General features: G+C 42.6%; 1 protein-coding gene across 4 annotated transcripts in view; it reads right to left on the bottom strand.

Annotated features, from left to right (window-relative positions):
* ZNF711 (zinc finger protein 711) overlaps window positions 1-7,980 on the bottom strand; it is a 32,984-nt gene extending 25,004 nt beyond the window's left edge. For 2 of the 4 annotated variants that reach the window (XM_061599010.1, XM_061599014.1), the window contains exons 1-3: window positions 7,790-7,980; window positions 3,205-3,306; window positions 1,697-2,227 (exon numbers count right to left, since the gene is read on the bottom strand). In XM_061599010.1, coding sequence (XP_061454994.1) covers window positions 1,697-2,227; window positions 3,205-3,289 — 616 coding nt within the window. In that variant the 5' untranslated portion in view covers window positions 3,290-3,306; window positions 7,790-7,980. Of the gene's footprint in view, window positions 1-1,696; window positions 2,228-3,204; window positions 3,307-5,669; window positions 6,806-6,844; window positions 7,455-7,789 lie in introns of those variants that run through there. The other 2 variants (XM_061599012.1, XM_061599011.1) reach the window with 2 other exon arrangements.
* Window positions 7,981-17,871: the final 9,891 nt, after the last annotated feature.

Below are 17,871 nucleotides of genomic sequence, written 5' to 3'. Positions count from 1 at the left end.
ACACACCTATGCACACACGGTCATCCTCCTCCTCCCTAACCATGTGTAGACACACACACCTGGAACTCTTAAATCTCATAAAATGAACAGTAGTAAAAAAAAGCTTGTCATAATAAGTTTGATAGTCTTTAAGGTGCTACAAGGCTCTGTTCTTTTTACTGACTATCTGAGCTACAATTTATGTATTTCCATTATTTTCCTGTAACTAATCATTATAAAAATCAGGTATATATTTTAAACTGTAAAAATGTGTATTTCTTTTAAGTTAAATGTACTACATTTGGAAATATCAAAGAACATTCAAATCTGCCATATCATATGCGCACAACTATGGAGGGGGGGGTTAGATTCTTTCATAAAATGTTCATTAAGTTTTTTTCTACCATGTTCCCAGGAATTTATATTCACCAGAATGTTGTATCTTTTCATTTTTATCTAACTGTGAAAACAAAATTTCACTATATATATATGGGCTATGTATTACATCCAGTTGTGTCCGTCTCCTGACGGAAGGATCGCTGATCTACCAGAGGTTTCTGTTAGCTGAAAGGGAGGGCAGAAGTGATTTTCTCAGATTCTCTCTTCCCTTTGCAGTTCCGTGGTACCCCAAAATTTGTTCAAGAAAGGTGGGGGACCTTTGGAACAGTGTGGTAAGTGGTGTGGGGAACTGGAGGAAAAAGTGGCATTTTTGAAGTTCCCTTCCTCTCCATTTTGGCTCATGGAAGCTTCTGCTGGACCAAGTACTCTTCTGTCAGCATACAACTGGATGCCGATTTATGTAAACTAGCTACTAACTGCAAGCTGTGTTTAAGCAGTATTGACTATTTTACTCTGAAACACTTCAGTTTAGACAGTTTTCATCCTTTATATAAAAAACTTGTTTTGTAGCCATCAACTACTGATGGTCAGGAATGATCAAAAACCTGATCTGATCTGCTGCAATGTCACTATTTAGTTTTATTCAAAATCCCCTTTACACTTTATTGACCTCTACCTTTACACTTTATTTATCTCTATCTGGGTGATCTATCTATCTGCCAATATGCCCCTTAGACATGCAACCTCATCCCTCTTTCCTCAGGTTCCTATGCTGCTTCTCATCCTCTTTCCTGTTTAGCCCTAAACACATGTACTTTGTTGCATGTTAAGCACAGTTAGCTTTATATCAGAGTTTGAAACCACTTCATCCCATGGTTTCAAACTCTGGTCCAAAGCTAACTATGGTTAACACTCAACTTAGTGCACATGTAACCATAGAGTTGAAAAAGAAGGGGTAATTTAAGTGGGAAAAGGGAGGAGCATGGGAGCCCAAGAAAGGAGGAGAAAGGAAGGAGGAATGACACATGATCCTGAGAGGCATTTCCAGTCACTAAACCACAGTTAACAGATTGAGAATATTACATCCGCACTGAGTCTTAAGTTTCTCTTTAGCTTAACAGGTCCAGTTCCTTCCACATTTTGAGCGACCTATATATGCCACTAGCCCTGTAGCTCTCAGTTGAATCCTTTACAAGTCCGCCCTTGACATGTAACACCAGAACATAATACTTTAAAGATATTATTACCAATGTTGAGTAATACTATTTCTTCCAAATTTTATCATGAAATATTTTAACTCACAATCAACTATACTTATCATTAGATCACTTCTAGTCTGGATAGACTCAAATCTCATATAAACCTTTACTGCACTTACAAGATATCATTAAGTAGTCTTCGGATGTGCTCTTGCCATCATCATCATCTTCAGTCTTTATAGTAACTGTAGAACCAGGAACAGTGCCAGCTGCTTGAATCACAGTTTCTGTATCTGAATTGGTTACCAGAACCTCTTCTGAAACCATTGTAGGAGAGTCAGCTCCTGACACGGAATCTTGTACCACATGTTCCAAATGTCCATCAGGACCCGTAACAAGATCAGCCACAAAAACCTGATCAGGAACTCTAACAGTTTCTGTTATTAGATCTGAAGTCAAAACATGATCACTGGTATCTAGTGCTTCTTCAATAGCAACATCAGCTTCCAATACAGATTCAGGAACTATCACCCCTTCTGTAACAACATCAGTTTCAGTTATGATATCAGGTCCTTGGACAACTTCAGCTGCTAAGCCATGATCAAGTGTTATCCCATCATCTGTGACAACATCGGAAACTAGTACAGCTTCAGGAACTGACACAACAATATGGTCTCCATCAATGTGAGCAGTACCAGCCATTCCAGCCACTATGAAACAATTATGAATGAAATAAAAGTATTAATAGTTGTATTGCTGTGGCATAATAACATGCATCTAAGAAATACATCTAATGAATGTAGTCAGGTAAAATACTCTCTTGCTTTCCAATACTATAAAACATGGCCTACTGAAGGGGAGGATAGGTTTTGCTGACAAATCTTTGAAGCCCATACTCAGTACAACTGGTGATATCCAATAACATCCACTACCTTGTGCAATAGAAATCCATTTCTGGAATAAGACGTTGGTTTCTCTTCTTCCCTCCTCCCCCACAAATCTGCAAAATCTACTCCAGAGGGCCCCCCAACCTTTTGGATCTAATTTTGGGTGCACACAGGGAATGCAGGGGAGGAGAGGAGGGACAAGTCCAATTGCATGAGCAGATGCCTACTCATGCTTTGTTGGATCCCACTTGACGTTTAAGAAATTCAATGAAGTTGTTTAATATATAATTATATAATTTTTGTTCCTCCTTTAGCGCAACTAGCTGACTAGAGACTAAAAAACAATATATTCCTATGACTAACAACAACACCTGAATAAAGAAAGTTAGGTTCGTAGTATATGGAACACTACTCTCTAATTAATGTTGACTCTCTACTATCATCCAATATTGCTGTTTATTTCAAACATTTAATACAGTGGCATTGCATAAAAAATCATTTTGGCAACCTTTTGGCAAACTCAAAGTATCACTATTCTACTGTGGACTACAGACCATAAACATCCCCCATGGGTCTAGTCTACTGAGGTATCAAGCTCACATTTGTGCAACACAGAAGAGGTAGCCAAGAATACCACTTGGCCCCTGTGCTATGAGTCCTAAGGCTCCTGTTCAGGAGTGCAACAAACTCCTACTTTCTGTGCCACATTTAGCACCCATGCCACAGATTATTCATTTGTGATACACTGTAACTGGTTAGTAAACATTTGAGTTAAATATAAAAGTCTGTTGTTATTTTACCAAAATCTTGCATAATCATAGTGTGAGGCATTTTGGATTCCTGTGTCTGCAACCCAAGACTTCCACCACCTGGATCCATAATCATCTACGCTCATTCACAAACTGTGAAAAAAAATGTATATAGAAATCACTACTTTTACTAACATTACATAAGATTAATAGAATAATGTTTTAGCTGTTAATACAGAATTCAGTGCCAACATCTTTTATAAGTACATGTTATCTTCTTGTTACTAAATTTCAAATCAGGATCAAATATTGTTATTTGGGTGTAATGATTTACAAATAATAGTGTCACCAACAACTAAACAGATACAAGTTTTTTTATTTATACATGGGTAACACTAAAATTTTCAGTGCTGATCTAAACATATTCACTCAGATATATGTCCTACTGTGTTTAATAGGGCTAACACCCTACTAGGTTTAGGATTGCAGCCTAACAAAACATGCACAACATACTGACTATAGAAAGGAATACCCAGGTAGACATGTGTTGTATATAATTCTGTTTCTTCACTCACTGAAGGGTCTTTGAACCACAAAAGGCTTCCATGAACAAAACAATTTTTGCTGATTCCCCTCCCCTCTGCAGTACCCTGAAACCCCCCCCCCACACACAAATGTACTCCAGGTTAGGTGATCCTTTGGGAAAGTGTGGGAGATGGGGGCTTCAGGAAAAAGGGGAAATTTACAAAAATTGCTTCCCTCTTTTTCCATTCTGGACACCTCCAATGGAGTAAAAGTGTTCTGTTTGTGAAAGAACACAATAGGATACAATCCCATGTACTGTAGGTTCATTTAAATAAAAATATACATAAAATATGTGAATGAATACACATATTTTGTGATCACAGTTTTTGGACAGCTGAGGATTTTTGTTGATGTTTTTGCATGTTTATAGAATGTGAGATAGTAAGAGTTGTGCAACAAGTGTGTAAGACTAATAGGACAAGAAAAGACCAGAGCAATGACCTATCACCAGATAACAAAACAACATCTCAAGCTCTCTGTTGTTCACAAATATTCCTGTTATTATTTTTATTTAAAATGTCTGATTCACTTCCCCAAATCCACTTCCAATTTCAGGATTTTCAGACCTCAATGGATTATGAAAATCCATTACATATCAGTGAAAATGGAAGTGGACTGCCTTCAAAACTATTCCAACTTATGGCGACCCTATGAATAGGCTTTTCATGGTAAGTGGTATTCAGAGGTGATTTACCATTGCCTTCCTCTGAGGCTGAGAGGCAGTGACTGGCCCAAGGTCACCCAGTGAGCTTCATGGCTATGTGGAGATTTGAACCTTGGTCTCCCAGGTCATAGTCAACACACTAACCAATATGCCACAGTGGCTCTACCATAATACTACATTAATCCAGTTTGTCATAGGCCTGATTTATTTTATATTTTGTTAAGTTATTTTGCTAATATAGGATTCAAATAATTATTTTTTGGGGGGGTTGATTGTTTTTTAAAGAAAAACTTGGTACTTTCTTAATGGCATCAAACCAATGTATTTCTTGTCTTTTGAATAGCCATTTTATAACACAAGCCTTGGTGCAGCCTCTTGTTTCTTTTAGTCTTATAAGAAAAAAACAGCTTTATAAAGAACAAAGCATTTATCAGAAATATAGGAAGCTGCCTTATATGGAATTGGGCCATTGGTTCATCGACCTCAGTACTGTCTCCACTGACTGGCAACCCTCTCCAGGTTTCAAACAAGGTACATTCCTAACCCTACCTGATGATGCTGGTGATTGAACTTCAGACTTTCTGCATGCAAAATGGATGCTCTACCACAGAGCCAGGGCACAAAGCCAGCCTTGTAAATGAACATTTGCCAAGTAAGCATCCAGTGCCACATAAATAGAGCAGTGTGAACAGACAATACTTTACACAGATATGAATCAATGATATTTTCCTCAGTACTGATCACATTTGTGTTTATGAGACAAACTGGGATCTTCTTGATAGCCCTGCCTTTCCTTTCTAATCATCATTTAATCATGGTTAGCCACTGTGAGAACAGGATGCTGGACTAGATGGGCCTTTTGTCTGATCCAGCAGGGCTTTTCTTAAGTTTTTATGAAGGACAGATGGGGCAACTCATATCACTAGCAACTGCAAAGCACACTTGCACCTTCTGGAAGAGAAAGTGGTAAACCTACTTGGGCTACATAATCAAAATAACACAGCACCTGTTAGTTAACCATATCTCAAGCAGTACCTTGGGGTCAGGGAAGATTATCTTGCCTATGTGGCTTCAGAGCTAATGGCACATGTGTTTATACCTTAACCAACCTACTTTATACACGAAGGATAATTCCCCCCTATCCTCCAGCAACACATGTTTACAGGTGAAATTCATTGAGCAGGGCCTGCATAGCCTGGTTTAGCACTAGGCCAAAAGGAGTACAGCCTTGGAAGAATAGTCAATTCACCAGATCAGGTTTTCCTACCTGTGTGCTGTGTATGAGAGCAAGCTGTGTGTTGCTTCCTGTTTCTGTATGTGAGGAGTGTGTATGGCAGAAGACCCACCAAAGTTCTCTTTCCCAGGGCTCAGAAAAACCTGTAGCTAGTCCTGGTTCAATGAGGCTTGCTCCCAAGTAGCATCCATAGCACAACTGGTATGCAGAATTTTCTGTCAAAAGGCCGTATCTAGGTATTAAATTGTATAGCAGGCCATACGTAGCACTGCAAGCATCTCACAAGAGAGATCCATTCTTTCCAAGATGCACAGATTTCCGACAGGGTGAGAGTGCATCCCTTCAACATGGTAATGAGGCTGCGAGTCACTCAGCTATTAGGCTGCAACCATTTGCAAGAAGCTTTTTTCCACACACAATAGTTTTAAGGGACTACTGCGGCCACAACTGTCTCACCTGCCAATCACTACTAGCAATGCAGATGAGCCAAGCAGGGCTAAAGACGGCAGAGCCGCCATCAGTCATCATGAGAGCAAGATGAAAAGCTAACACGAAGCAGATGTGACCCACAAGCTGTAGCTTGCTCTTCCCTACTCCACTGCATCCTAACCTAAAGCACTGCCCCATGAGCCTTAAAGCGTGGAATAACAGATACTAATATATAAACTCCAAAATGAGACCCATATACATTATGTGCACTCAAATATAAAAGGGACTGTCCACTGAAAAACACATCACAGCTTGAAATCTAGGTCTACACATATTTGCACAAATAGGAAATAAGCTCTAGTGAACGTCATACAGCACTTATTTCCCACGGCAAAAAAAGTCTGTTATAGCAAAACACAAGATCAGATGTTTTTAATCATCTGCTCTACAATATAAAAGTTTATGCCAAAAATCTGTTAAGTCTCAAAGAAGCCAAAAGACTGGGTTTTGTATTATTTCCCAGTAAACATGTACAGGAATGCAGGCTAACGACTGTAAGCCTAAAAAAGCACACGAGCGACTAAGTCCAAATTGAACTTAAATTAAGTAAACACGCAGAGGGGATCGCGCTCTCCCAAGCCAAGAGTGACGGGGCTTGCTACCTAATTCTTTTTTTTTTTTTTAAGTATTTCTAAAAGTCGTCCAGGTCCCGAACTCAGCGCGCGAGATACAGAAAGGATTGGGCGACGTGCGCGTGCACGGGGCGAGGACGCGCATACCTATGGTGGACCCACACACTCACAACCCTCCTCTTCCTCTCGCTTCCAATCAGCGCCCGTGATGAGCAAACAATAAAGCGGCGCTTTGGAGCCCGTGTCGGGCAAAAGGGGGTGGGGTTGTACCCATCCTTCCCCGGGGCGGTGTTGCGCGGCCGAGGGAGGGCAGGGAGCCGGCGGTGCCTAGATCGGGGACCGAGAGGAGACACGCAACGAGGGGGGAAGCCGGCTGTGGGAGACAAAAGGGGCTCTCTCGGGGAAGAAGGCGGCGGCTTCTTCGGCTGACACCTCTCCATATAGGAGCTCTGAGGTGGGGAAGCAACGCTTTCCCCTGCGCCGTCAGGGTCTCGCTTCTACTTGCCGACCGGCCGGGAGCTTCCTTCTCTTCTTCCCGCCCCCCCCGGCTTCCGTCTCATCTTCCCCATGCCGTGGCAGTATGAAGGCGCAGAATCGGGGAGCGGGGACTGAGGCTACAGCCGCTAGAGAATAGTGAGAAGGGTTCGGGGGAGGCTTTATTATCTGAAGGAGTTCTTCTGTGAGGTGGAGGGAGAAAGAGGCCTCAGCCGTGCTGCGCTTCTCGCCTCTCTCGGCCGCCATTTTGTTTTTCGCCATTTTCTGGCAGCCTCTCGGGCCCGGCCACAGCCCCGGCCGACCCACACACACAGGGTGGAGGAGAAGCCGAGTTCTCCCTCGCGCCCTCTGCTTGCGGGGCCCGAGCGGTTTATACGCGGAGGTAAAAATAAAAATTAAAACAAAATTAAAAATGAAGTGGGCTGGGTAGGTGGCCTGCGGCGGCACGGGTAGGCCTCAGCGCGGCCTGCTCCGGGGCCTAAGCGGCCTTGCGCGTCTCCCCCCGCCTCATCCCTTTTAAATAAAAAATAATTAGACTTTTCTTCGATTCTCTTTCCGCGGCTGAGCACCCCCTTCCTTTCCCCCCCTCCTCCTCACCTTCGCTTGGCGGGCTCGGGCCCGAGCGGGGCGGGTGGAGGCCGGAGGACTCGGCCGCCTCGGCTGCCGCTTTTCGGGGCCTGGCATTCGGGGTCCGCCAGGTCCGAGGCCTGCACCAATCACAAGCTAGGGCTAGGAAACGGCAGGCGGGCGAGAGCGCGCGCGGCCTTCTCACTCGCACACTCACCCCCCCCTCCCGCACACTTTCTCCCCTCCCCCACCCGCAGGCTCGCGACCAGCCGTTGCTGGAACACACGTCATCCAGACACAGACATCAACCGCTGTGCCGCGCGCGCGCACCCCCCCCAGTCCTCTTCTCTTTTAACCCCCCTTTCTCCCTCTGTTTCTCCCCGGCCTCGGGAACATGCGTAGGCAAGCCAGTGAAGGCAGGTATGCCCATACTTTCCTGCCATTAGTAGTGAGAGAAAGGAGGGGAGCCCAAACAAAACAAAAGCTAGTCGAAGGCGAGGTGACTGCGGTGGGAGGAAATGGAGAGGGAGGGGAACGACAACCTAAGAGGAGTGCTTGATAGTGCGTATCATCCTCTCACGCCATCGCCAGCCCAAAGGGAAGGGGGGGGCGAAATGTGCGCTAGCAGAAATTATGATTATGAACACTTTTCTATCCAAAAAAGAACAATTTTGAAAGAATTTAACAGACGTCAACGTAATTACAGCAAACGAGAACTGATTTAGAATGCATCAAATGATGATTATTCCAAAATACAATAAAGGACACCCTATTTCTCTTCAAACACTGCTGGACTGTACCATTTTCTTGATTTTCTCCATTCTTTTAAACATCCTCATAATTTATTTGAGCAGATCTTCATATAAGGAATCTTTGCTGCCAAAATTTTGCAAAGGGGTTGAGGCTGCAGCCCTAAATGTCCTATAGAATACAGTGGGTTTACTCCCAGGTAAGTAGCATTAGGATTGCAGCCCAGGTCTTGATGGACTCAATTAGGTTGCTTCTGTGTAGATGTACCTGATCACACAGTAATTCTCCATTATTACATCACAGTAGGAATGGAGGAGAAATACTGTTCAGTTAACATTTAAAGCAGAATCCATCAAATTTGCACTTTCAGAAACAATATGAGAACCAAAATAGCCTTCCTTCAAATATCACACCAAAAGTTTACAATACAGCTCTCCAACCAAACAGTGTTTACAACAATTCATATATTGGGAGAAAGTGCGCATAAAAATGAATATATTGGTGAAAATAACACACAAAACACATTGTGGGAAATTGATTGCAAAATTGTGTATATTAGTCAAGACTGCATACAAAACTATGTTTAGTAGGAAAAATTTGCACAAAAATGCTGAAGAATTTTGGTGATTAAAAACTGCAAATTGCTGCAAAATGGAGAACTGAATTTAAGATGGGAGAAATGAGCAGGGCTGGTTCTAAAGGGCAGACAGGTGGGGCAGGAGCCCCTGAGGGGCCCTTCCGCGATCCGCGGCAACAGCTGCAGGACCGCCTGTCCACCATACCCTTGCCCCACCTACCTGTCTCTTGCCTTTTAGCATTGCCCTTAATGAAGATGGCAGCCAAGGTTTCCCTAAGGTGAAGCCCCTGCTGCCACCTTGGTTGATGGTAGAGATGCACGCGTGTGCCATCAACCAAGATGGCGGTGGAGGCTTCATCCTCTTAGGGGAACCGTGTCCGCCATCTTGGTTAATGACAGTGCTAAAAAACAGGAGACAGGTAGGTGGGGCGAGGGAATGATGGGCAGGCAGAAGCTCCTGCCCTGTGATCCGTGGCAACAGAAGGTGAACAGAGGGGACCCTGTAGCTTCAGGGGAAGGGGAAACAAAGACAAGTAGGTGGGGGGAAGGGGAGCAGAAACATGCACACACCGTGGCCCAGGGCAAGCTGATGCCCAAGGGCCCCGGCATGCCTGGGGCCGGCCCTGGAAATGAGAAACCCAGAGAACTGAAATTGACAAATCCTTCCATCCTACTTTAGACTTTCCCTTCTGCAGGGTATAACAATTGATCATAATGGATTATAGACTGTAAGCCTTACTAGACTAAGGAACAAGCTCAATGGGACTCTTCCTATTAATTCACTAATAGGCAAAAAACGTTGTGGTTTAAGAATGTACCTATAGCCCACAGATGTTTCTATCAAACTTTAAAAAGCAGGGAAATTGGACAACTATAGTGATTCCCCCGGGGAGCAGGAGACCTGACCTCTCTGAGATACTGTACTGCCCTACAAATTTGTCAAAATGCAAACACCATTTGGGTTGGACTTTCACAGTCCAATCCACTTCCTGTGTAGCTTGGAAGAATTTGGTAATGTGCCTCTAAGCATATGGTGAGTGGTGGCAACACCTGCCATCTCCAAGATGGAGAATTATATTTTTATATGTTTGTTGGTGTTCTTTGCTTCTTTCCTGTATTTCTAATGTTTCTACAGAGAATGTAATCTAGAAAGTTTTATTTCTCTCATTCATCCTAGAAATCTGTGTCAAATTTATTAATTTCAAAGCCTTTTTATTTGTCAATGTCATATGATGGTGAAGATAGCCTTTTGTGTTTCAAATTAGAGGTTTTGTTCTATTTCTATTTGGGGTGCATTAACAGTTGAATCTGAAACTGCAGTTTGATGTAAAATCAGACTGATTCCAATATGTTGCTACTTCAGCAATGACACTAGCTGTTGGAAAAAAGAGGATGCATGTCCAGCCTGCTATGTTTAAACCACTTCATTTAAGGCAAGGTCAATTAAAAACGTGGAGCACACCTAACATTTTGCGAGAATATATTTCACCTCCCACTGTTTTATGTTGTGCAAACTGAGACACTCCTGATGTCCACTGGAGACTATTTTGCAGAATAGTCAGTGCCATTATTCCACAATTATGTTTGGAGTTTTTGTAGTGTAAATTTTGCAGAGTGTTGCTGTACTTCATATATTCACAGAAATAGAAATAAAAGAAAATAATTTCCTATAAGAAACTTCACTCCTTGCTAAAACAAGATCAGGACAGCACATGTCTTCTTTCTATTATTTGGGCTGATTGCAGGTGTTGCCACCACTCACCATATGCTCAGAGGCACACGTTACCAAATTCTTCCAAGCTACACAGGAAGTAGATTAGACTGTGAAAGACCAACCCAAATTGTGTTTACAAAGGCCAGTACAATATCTCAGAGAGGAGGTCAGGTCTCCTACTCCCCTGCTGCATTCAATATAGCTGTCCAATTTCCCTGCTTTTTAAAGTTTGATAGAAATATCTGTGAGCTATAGGTACATTCTTAAACTGCAAAGTTTTTTGCCTATTAGTGAATTTCTCTGCTTTTTAATCCAGGAGGTAAAAGATGGGATCCTGTGCAAGTTTGCTGAGAATGGATTGATCATTTGCATGCTTATTGAGTTTACTCCCCTGCAATCATGCTTAGGATAGGTGAAACTGGCCACGGGATGGGGAGGGGAGGATGGGAGCAGGGGGGAGAGGAGGAGAAGGACAGGTTTGATCATTTGCATGTTTATTGAGTTCAGTGGGATTTACTCCTCTGCAATCATGCGTAGGATACATAAAACTGACTGGGGGGAGGGAGGGCTGGAGTGAGCAGGGGAGGAGGAAGGAGAGGAAAGGCAGGTCTGGTCACTTGCATGCTTATTGAGTACAATGGGATTTACTCCTATGCAATCATGGTTAGGATATGTAAAACTGACCATGGGGGAGGAGGAGGGAGAAGGGGAGGGAGGGGATCGGAGGGAGGAGAAGGGAGGGTGGGTTCGATCATTTGCATACTTTTTGAGTTCCGTGGGATTTATTTCTGCAATCATGTTTGAAAATGGAAATGGACTGCCTTCAAGTCGATCTCGACTTATGGTGACCCTATGAATAGAGTTTTCATGGTAAACAGTATTCAGAGGTGGTTTTACCATTGCCTTCCTCTGAGGCTGAGAGGCAGTGACTGGCCCAAGGTCACCCAGTGAGCTTCATGGCTGTGTGGGGATTCGAACCCAGGTCTCCCAGGTCGTAGTCCAACACTGACCTAGGGGAGGGGCAGGGAAGGTAGGAGGAGGGGCAGGGGAGGAAATTGTGTGGGTGGGCACTGGGTAGAGGGGAAGCCCCTTTCCTTTCCAAAAGGAAAACATTCCGAACAGTTCATTGCTTTTCAGGGTTTCCCCCACCTTTTTTTTTCTAAAGCAGGCACGTGTAGCCTCCCACACAAATTTAAACCAAAGCTGTCCCTAGCCACATCCACACCAGGCCTTTATTTTACTTTGGACAGTTATGGCTCCTTTCAAAGAATCCTGGGAAGTGTAGTTAGTGAAGGGTGCTGAGAGTTGCTAGGAGATGCCCTGTTCCCCTCACAGACCTTCAATCAGAGCGGCTGACTAGACCAGTCTGGCCACTGGAGCTCTCTCAGGGGAATTGGAGTCTCCTCTCAGCACCCTTTACAAACTACACTACCCAGGATTCTCTGAGGGAAGCCATGACTGTCTAGGTGAAATCAAAGTGGTGTGAGTGGCCCCCTGATTCGCCAAGCCCAGCAGCTGGGAGTCTGGCTTTTAGAACGCTGACAATTGGTTCTTACTGAGCATGCCTAACATTGTTCAGTTCAATGCAAAACCTATTAAATTAATTAAAAATGAGCCATGCATTTTTTTAACTTTTAAACTACAGAAGATGAAGGTCAGAGTGTGGGGCAAGGTCAGTAATAGGATTACAGGTACTCTGTGAACATGGCTGATTTGTAATGAATTTCAACAGATTATGAGAACTCTGGCAGAAAAACATCCAAAAGGGCTCTGGTTTTTTTCCTCTCTTTTTAGACTTTGAACTCTCTATTCTCTCTGACTGTTTTGTGTATCGCCATGAAAATTGAAAGGGTTGTTAAGCAAGCATTTCTGAGTTCAGGACTATAAGTTTTGTAAGGTTTTGTTTTGAAATGAGCTTAGGGGAAGCATCAGAAGGGCATGGGGGTATTTTTAATTTAACATTGCAGAATGTGAAAAACCCACACTGGCTATAGTATACAGCCACTTTTGTGGCGTATAATATTGGCTTTATAAAACACAGCACTTACCAATTCTATTATATTATCCCCCACCTCATTACACTGGTAATAGATTTCAAACCAAGTTTGGATAGATACTTGGCTGGGTTTTTTTAAAATATTGCTTCCCAAATGGCTGCCCAAAAAAATTTATTTTCTCCCCCCAAACTCTGTTTCCTTGTTTGAGTATCTAAGCAACACTAGATTTTGCTACATTCTCAGACACATTCAGCTCTAGACCATCCTAGTGACCTCCAGATGTTTTGAACTTCAAGTCTTATCAGCCTTCGCCCTCATGACTGAGTTGGCTGGGGCTGATGGGACGCGTAGTCCAAAGAAACTGGAGGATACTAAGTTGGCAAAGCGTGGTCTAGAAAAATGAATGAATTTTTGGGGTATGTCCCCACCCACCCCCACTGTCCAAGCTTGTGGGTTTATGTTTTAGTAGCTGCATGGAAGCCAGAAATTGAGCAAGGGTTTTAATTTCCGCCCTTTCCCCCCTCTGCATCTGCTTTATTTCTGCCTGCCATGCAGCTCTTAATGCACAGGGGCATGTGGGAAACTGGCACTATATATTCAACTGCTTGATAGGACTGGGCAAAATGACTAGAGATAGGAGACGCTGTGCACTCTTCATATACAAGGAAGGGAGCTTTGAGGGGGGTCAAGAGAGGTTAGGCTGTAGATCTGATCCCTGATGGCAATTCTGCTAGGTTACTTTCATTGTGGCCTAACAACCCTTGGAGGAGTAATGAACACCCAAAATTAAGGAGGGTAGGATGAATTGCATATTCTTGGCCAGAGTATCCCCAGGTAAGGGTTGGAGTCCTTGGATGGTTAAAGAGCGAGTTTCAGATCCAAAATATTAGATACAGGTACATCATCTGAAATAAAGTGATGTTTTGTGCGCTACTGGTCATTTGGAGGAAGGTGCAGGATATAAAGCTAATGATACTATTCTCTCTTCTGTTTATTTGGTAAGGTTAGCTTATTTGTATTGTTGTATACAATGTTGTTTAGTTTAAGCCAGTGGTTCTCAAACATTTTCCCCCCGCAGATCACTTGAAAATTGCCAGTGATCTGCCAGTTTTAGCAATTGTAATACACTGTGCTAGATGCTGTATGACTTTAATTATATTTTTATTGCTTTTATTGTATTTTATTGTATTACAATCTGCACTTCATGAAATTCAGATTGTAATACCATAAAACACAAGAAATAAAAGAAGCAATAAAAACACCATTAAATATCGGTATGAATATTCAATGTAGACGTCCCATGGATCACCCAAATGAAGCTCACGGACCACAGTTTGGGAACTGCTGGTTTCAGTTAAGTTATATACAGTTTTATTACAATTGTGTGGATTGGGTTTTTTGTATTTGCTTACTGATACAGTAATTATTTCTACCATTTTTGCACTATTATACTTGTTATATTTAAGCCACTTTGGGCACAGTTTTGTAGAAAAAGTGGCATACAAATAAACATATTTTGATCTGGCTGCAGGCATCTTGTTTGAGTGGATTGCAGGTAACTTTGTTTGCAGTAATCTTTATAATACTAGCAGCTGAAGTGCAAAGGCAAGGCATGAATTTGTTGTGCTTTCTCACCACCACCAAAGTCGGGGATTGGGAACCTGTGGCTCTCCTAAAGTTCTTGGACCCACCAGCCGAACAAGAGTGGCTAAAGATTAGGGATGATGGGACTTGTAGTCCAACAACATCCAGAGGACCATACACTCCCCATTCCTGCCCTAAGTGGTAAAATATTTCTTCTGAACTTTCCCATTATTCTTTCCCCTCCAAATCTGGTACACAAACATAGTTTCTAGGAAGTGTATGCAAAAGGGTAGCACTCTCACAATTTTAGATTTTTACAGACTTTTTGAATTCACAAGATACATCATTAAATGACACGGTCAATAACCATTACACTTCTGGAATTAAGGGTGCAATCCAGTGCACGCTTTCTTGGGAGTATGCCCCTCTGAACTTGGTGAGCTTTATTTTAGATAAAACACAGGATTGGGGTCAGACCTGGCAACAACACCTAACAACTTCAAGCAAATGCCAAGGACCAGGCATTTTCCCGTGTCACATTTTAATTTCCCACAATGCTCTTAATATATTGTTGCTCTGGGGCATTGTGGGAAGTTAACTAGGGGTCTCCAGAATTGGTCAGAGTGCTACTGCTGCAGCTGCCTGGTAAGCCACACCAGGGAGGACTGCTAGTGCAGGGGGAACCTTCAAGAGGGTGCCTTGTCTAGTGGTCTCTCAGCTTTGGTGGTGCCCTGACCAGGCTATGGTCCTAGACACCAGAGCTACATGACGACTTGCAAAGAGAGAAAGTCACCACTCTACAATGCAGTAATTCTTTTTCCTCCTGCCACAGCTTCAGAATAAAAAGCTCCTATTACTTGCAATGAGGGAAGTTGACAAACATCTGCTTTACAGTAGAGCTTCAGCTTTGCTTACACCAGCAGTGGGGAAACCTCAGGCCCACGGGCCAAATGCAGCCCTCCAGGCCCCTCTGTCTGGCCCTCGGAACTTCCTGAGGCCACATCCCCAGTGTTTTCTCCCAACTTTCCCTGAACTCTGATAATACCTGGTGCTTATTTTGATGGAGGATAGTGAGGGGAGTGTGAGTTCATAGAAACTATGCTATTGTACAAAGGGGAAATTGACACTCATTGCTCTGCACACTTTTGCTTCTGGCCGTAACTCCCACAGTCGTGGCCCTTGGGAGGTTGCCCAGAAGGGAATGCGGTCCTCAGGCTGAAAAAAGTTTCCTACCCTTGGCTTACGCTAAATGCTAATATCACTTTTTAGGAGAGTAAGGGACACGAGGAGCTGAAAATGTGCCCCCAAAACAGCAGCAAATAAATCAGGAATCCCTGTATTGATGATCAATGGCTTTGTCTGTAACTGTACAACCAGAAATGAGGACAAGCAGCTTATTGTATCCAGTGCATACTCTGCCAGCCAGTCAGACTGCAGGACTCAAGTCCGATTGGAACTCTCACAAAAGCGCAACTTCTTTCAGGCCAAACTGGGGGATTCGCAGCATCCCAACTGTAAATGGATTATGTAGACAATCATCTGTAGGACTATAACCCTGAATAAAAACCAAAGAATTTCACAAGAGAAATATCAGCATTTTAATTTCCAGACTTTTTTCCTTTGTACCTTGCAGCTCTACTTATTTTCAAAAGTTCACGATGAGCATTATTTACTACTATTAACAAATGCTTCACAAAGAGCATAGGTATACTTTTTGAAACATCCGTTGCTTCAATTAACTCTCGGGATTTAATCTTTTGAAATATCTTGTAATTTACATTCATAATGCTTCTTACTTACAGCAGCGGGGGGTAGACTTCAGGCTTGGTGGACCTATGTTGTCCTTTACTAGAACCCCACGATCAACCAACCGTAGCCAGGTGCGAAACAGAATTAAAGAACCATGCCTCTGAGCACATTCTGAGTACAGGAATACTTCATTACCAGAACTGAACTGAGCTGACACCCTTTCATATGAAAGATTGCTCTTGGGAGCCCTAACCTTCATTTCAACAGCCTAATTTAGGTGGGAAATGTCATTTGTTAATATTATCCAACAACTGGGAGTCAAATGCACTTGCTGATCTCTTGCAAATCACCCAGAGATCAACCACTAGGTTGTGACCTAGTTTCTTTCCACCCCGACTTACAGTGTTACTATTAAACACCCTGCAAACTCAAGATGTTTTAAGGTAAGGGTTGCCAACATGGCTGCAATGGTACTCTTAAATCTCCTGCTGCCTTTGAGCCCCCCACTCACTGACTCCTTGGTCATGAAATAGTGAAGGTGGTGACTTTTTCCTCCCTTGAAAAGCGCATAGATATGGAGGAGGAAGTTGGAATAATTATACTCTTTCCTACTTCCTTTTTCAGCTCTGAGCTTTGCAGGGCGCAGATTAATTCTATTGGATCTGACCTTTATCCAGACATTTTGCAAAAGAGTCTGTAATATGCATGCTTTCTCTCAGGAAGGGAGTGTGATTTGTGTGGGAGATAAATGGCCAGGGGAGATGGCACCCACAACACTTCTTCAAAAATGCAGATGTGACCACGGGCTTAAAAAGTTTGGTGACGACCACTGTTTTAAAGATAAGAAGCACAACTTGTGGGGAAAACATTCTAAGAAGCACTCCTGATGACTGAACATTCTAAGGAGTACTCCTGGTGACAGCGTGTTTCCATCCAAGTCACTGACATTTTTACAGAGTCAATAATACCAAAGAGAAAAGTGTACAGGATGGGTCCACTGAATACTACTCATTTTTACTAGAAAAAAATACATGTTATGGGACATATAATATAGGTATTGGATAGGAGGAGGTGGATTGGTAATGGGGTGGCATTCAATTCAGTTTGCATTTAAAGCTGAATTGATCAAATCCACACTTTCTGAAGCAATTTGAGAACTGAAACATAGTCATCCTTCAAAATTTGCACTCATCTGAAATTTGCAATGCAGTTTTCCAGCCAACCAATGTTTACAAAAATGCATATTAAAAAGTGCATGAATCTAGTTGTGTCAGTGAAAACAACACACCAATGCATTATATCAGGAGAAATTGCTTGCAGAAATGTGTACATTAGTCAAAATTGCATATAAAATGTGTTTACAAGGGGAAAATTGCACTAAAATGCTGAATAATTTTCATGAGGATTTAAAAATCTCAAATTTCTACAGAAATGTGGAGAACTGAATTTAAGATTGAAAAAATTAGAAACAGAACCGAAATTTACAGAGCCTTCCATCGGTAATTAGTAGGTTCATTCACTATATAAGGAAGATGTTGCCTTAGCAGATTTCTCATCTTAACAGCTATACTGATGAAATACTTGCCACACCTTGATAGATATGCATTCATTGAACGCTGCTTACAATCAAGTTCTTACGAGGGAAGTTTGAGTTACGAGAGGACCCAATGAAAGGCTACAATCATGGGAAACTATTTTGCAATTGCATGTGCTTTCCATCTATTTATTAAAAGCTCCTAGG

Source organism: Rhineura floridana, chromosome 16 (genome assembly GCF_030035675.1).
Source record: "Rhineura floridana isolate rRhiFlo1 chromosome 16, rRhiFlo1.hap2, whole genome shotgun sequence".
Classification (NCBI taxonomy): domain Eukaryota; kingdom Metazoa; phylum Chordata; class Lepidosauria; order Squamata; family Rhineuridae; genus Rhineura; species Rhineura floridana.
This window is presented reverse-complemented; position numbering and strand designations above follow the sequence as displayed.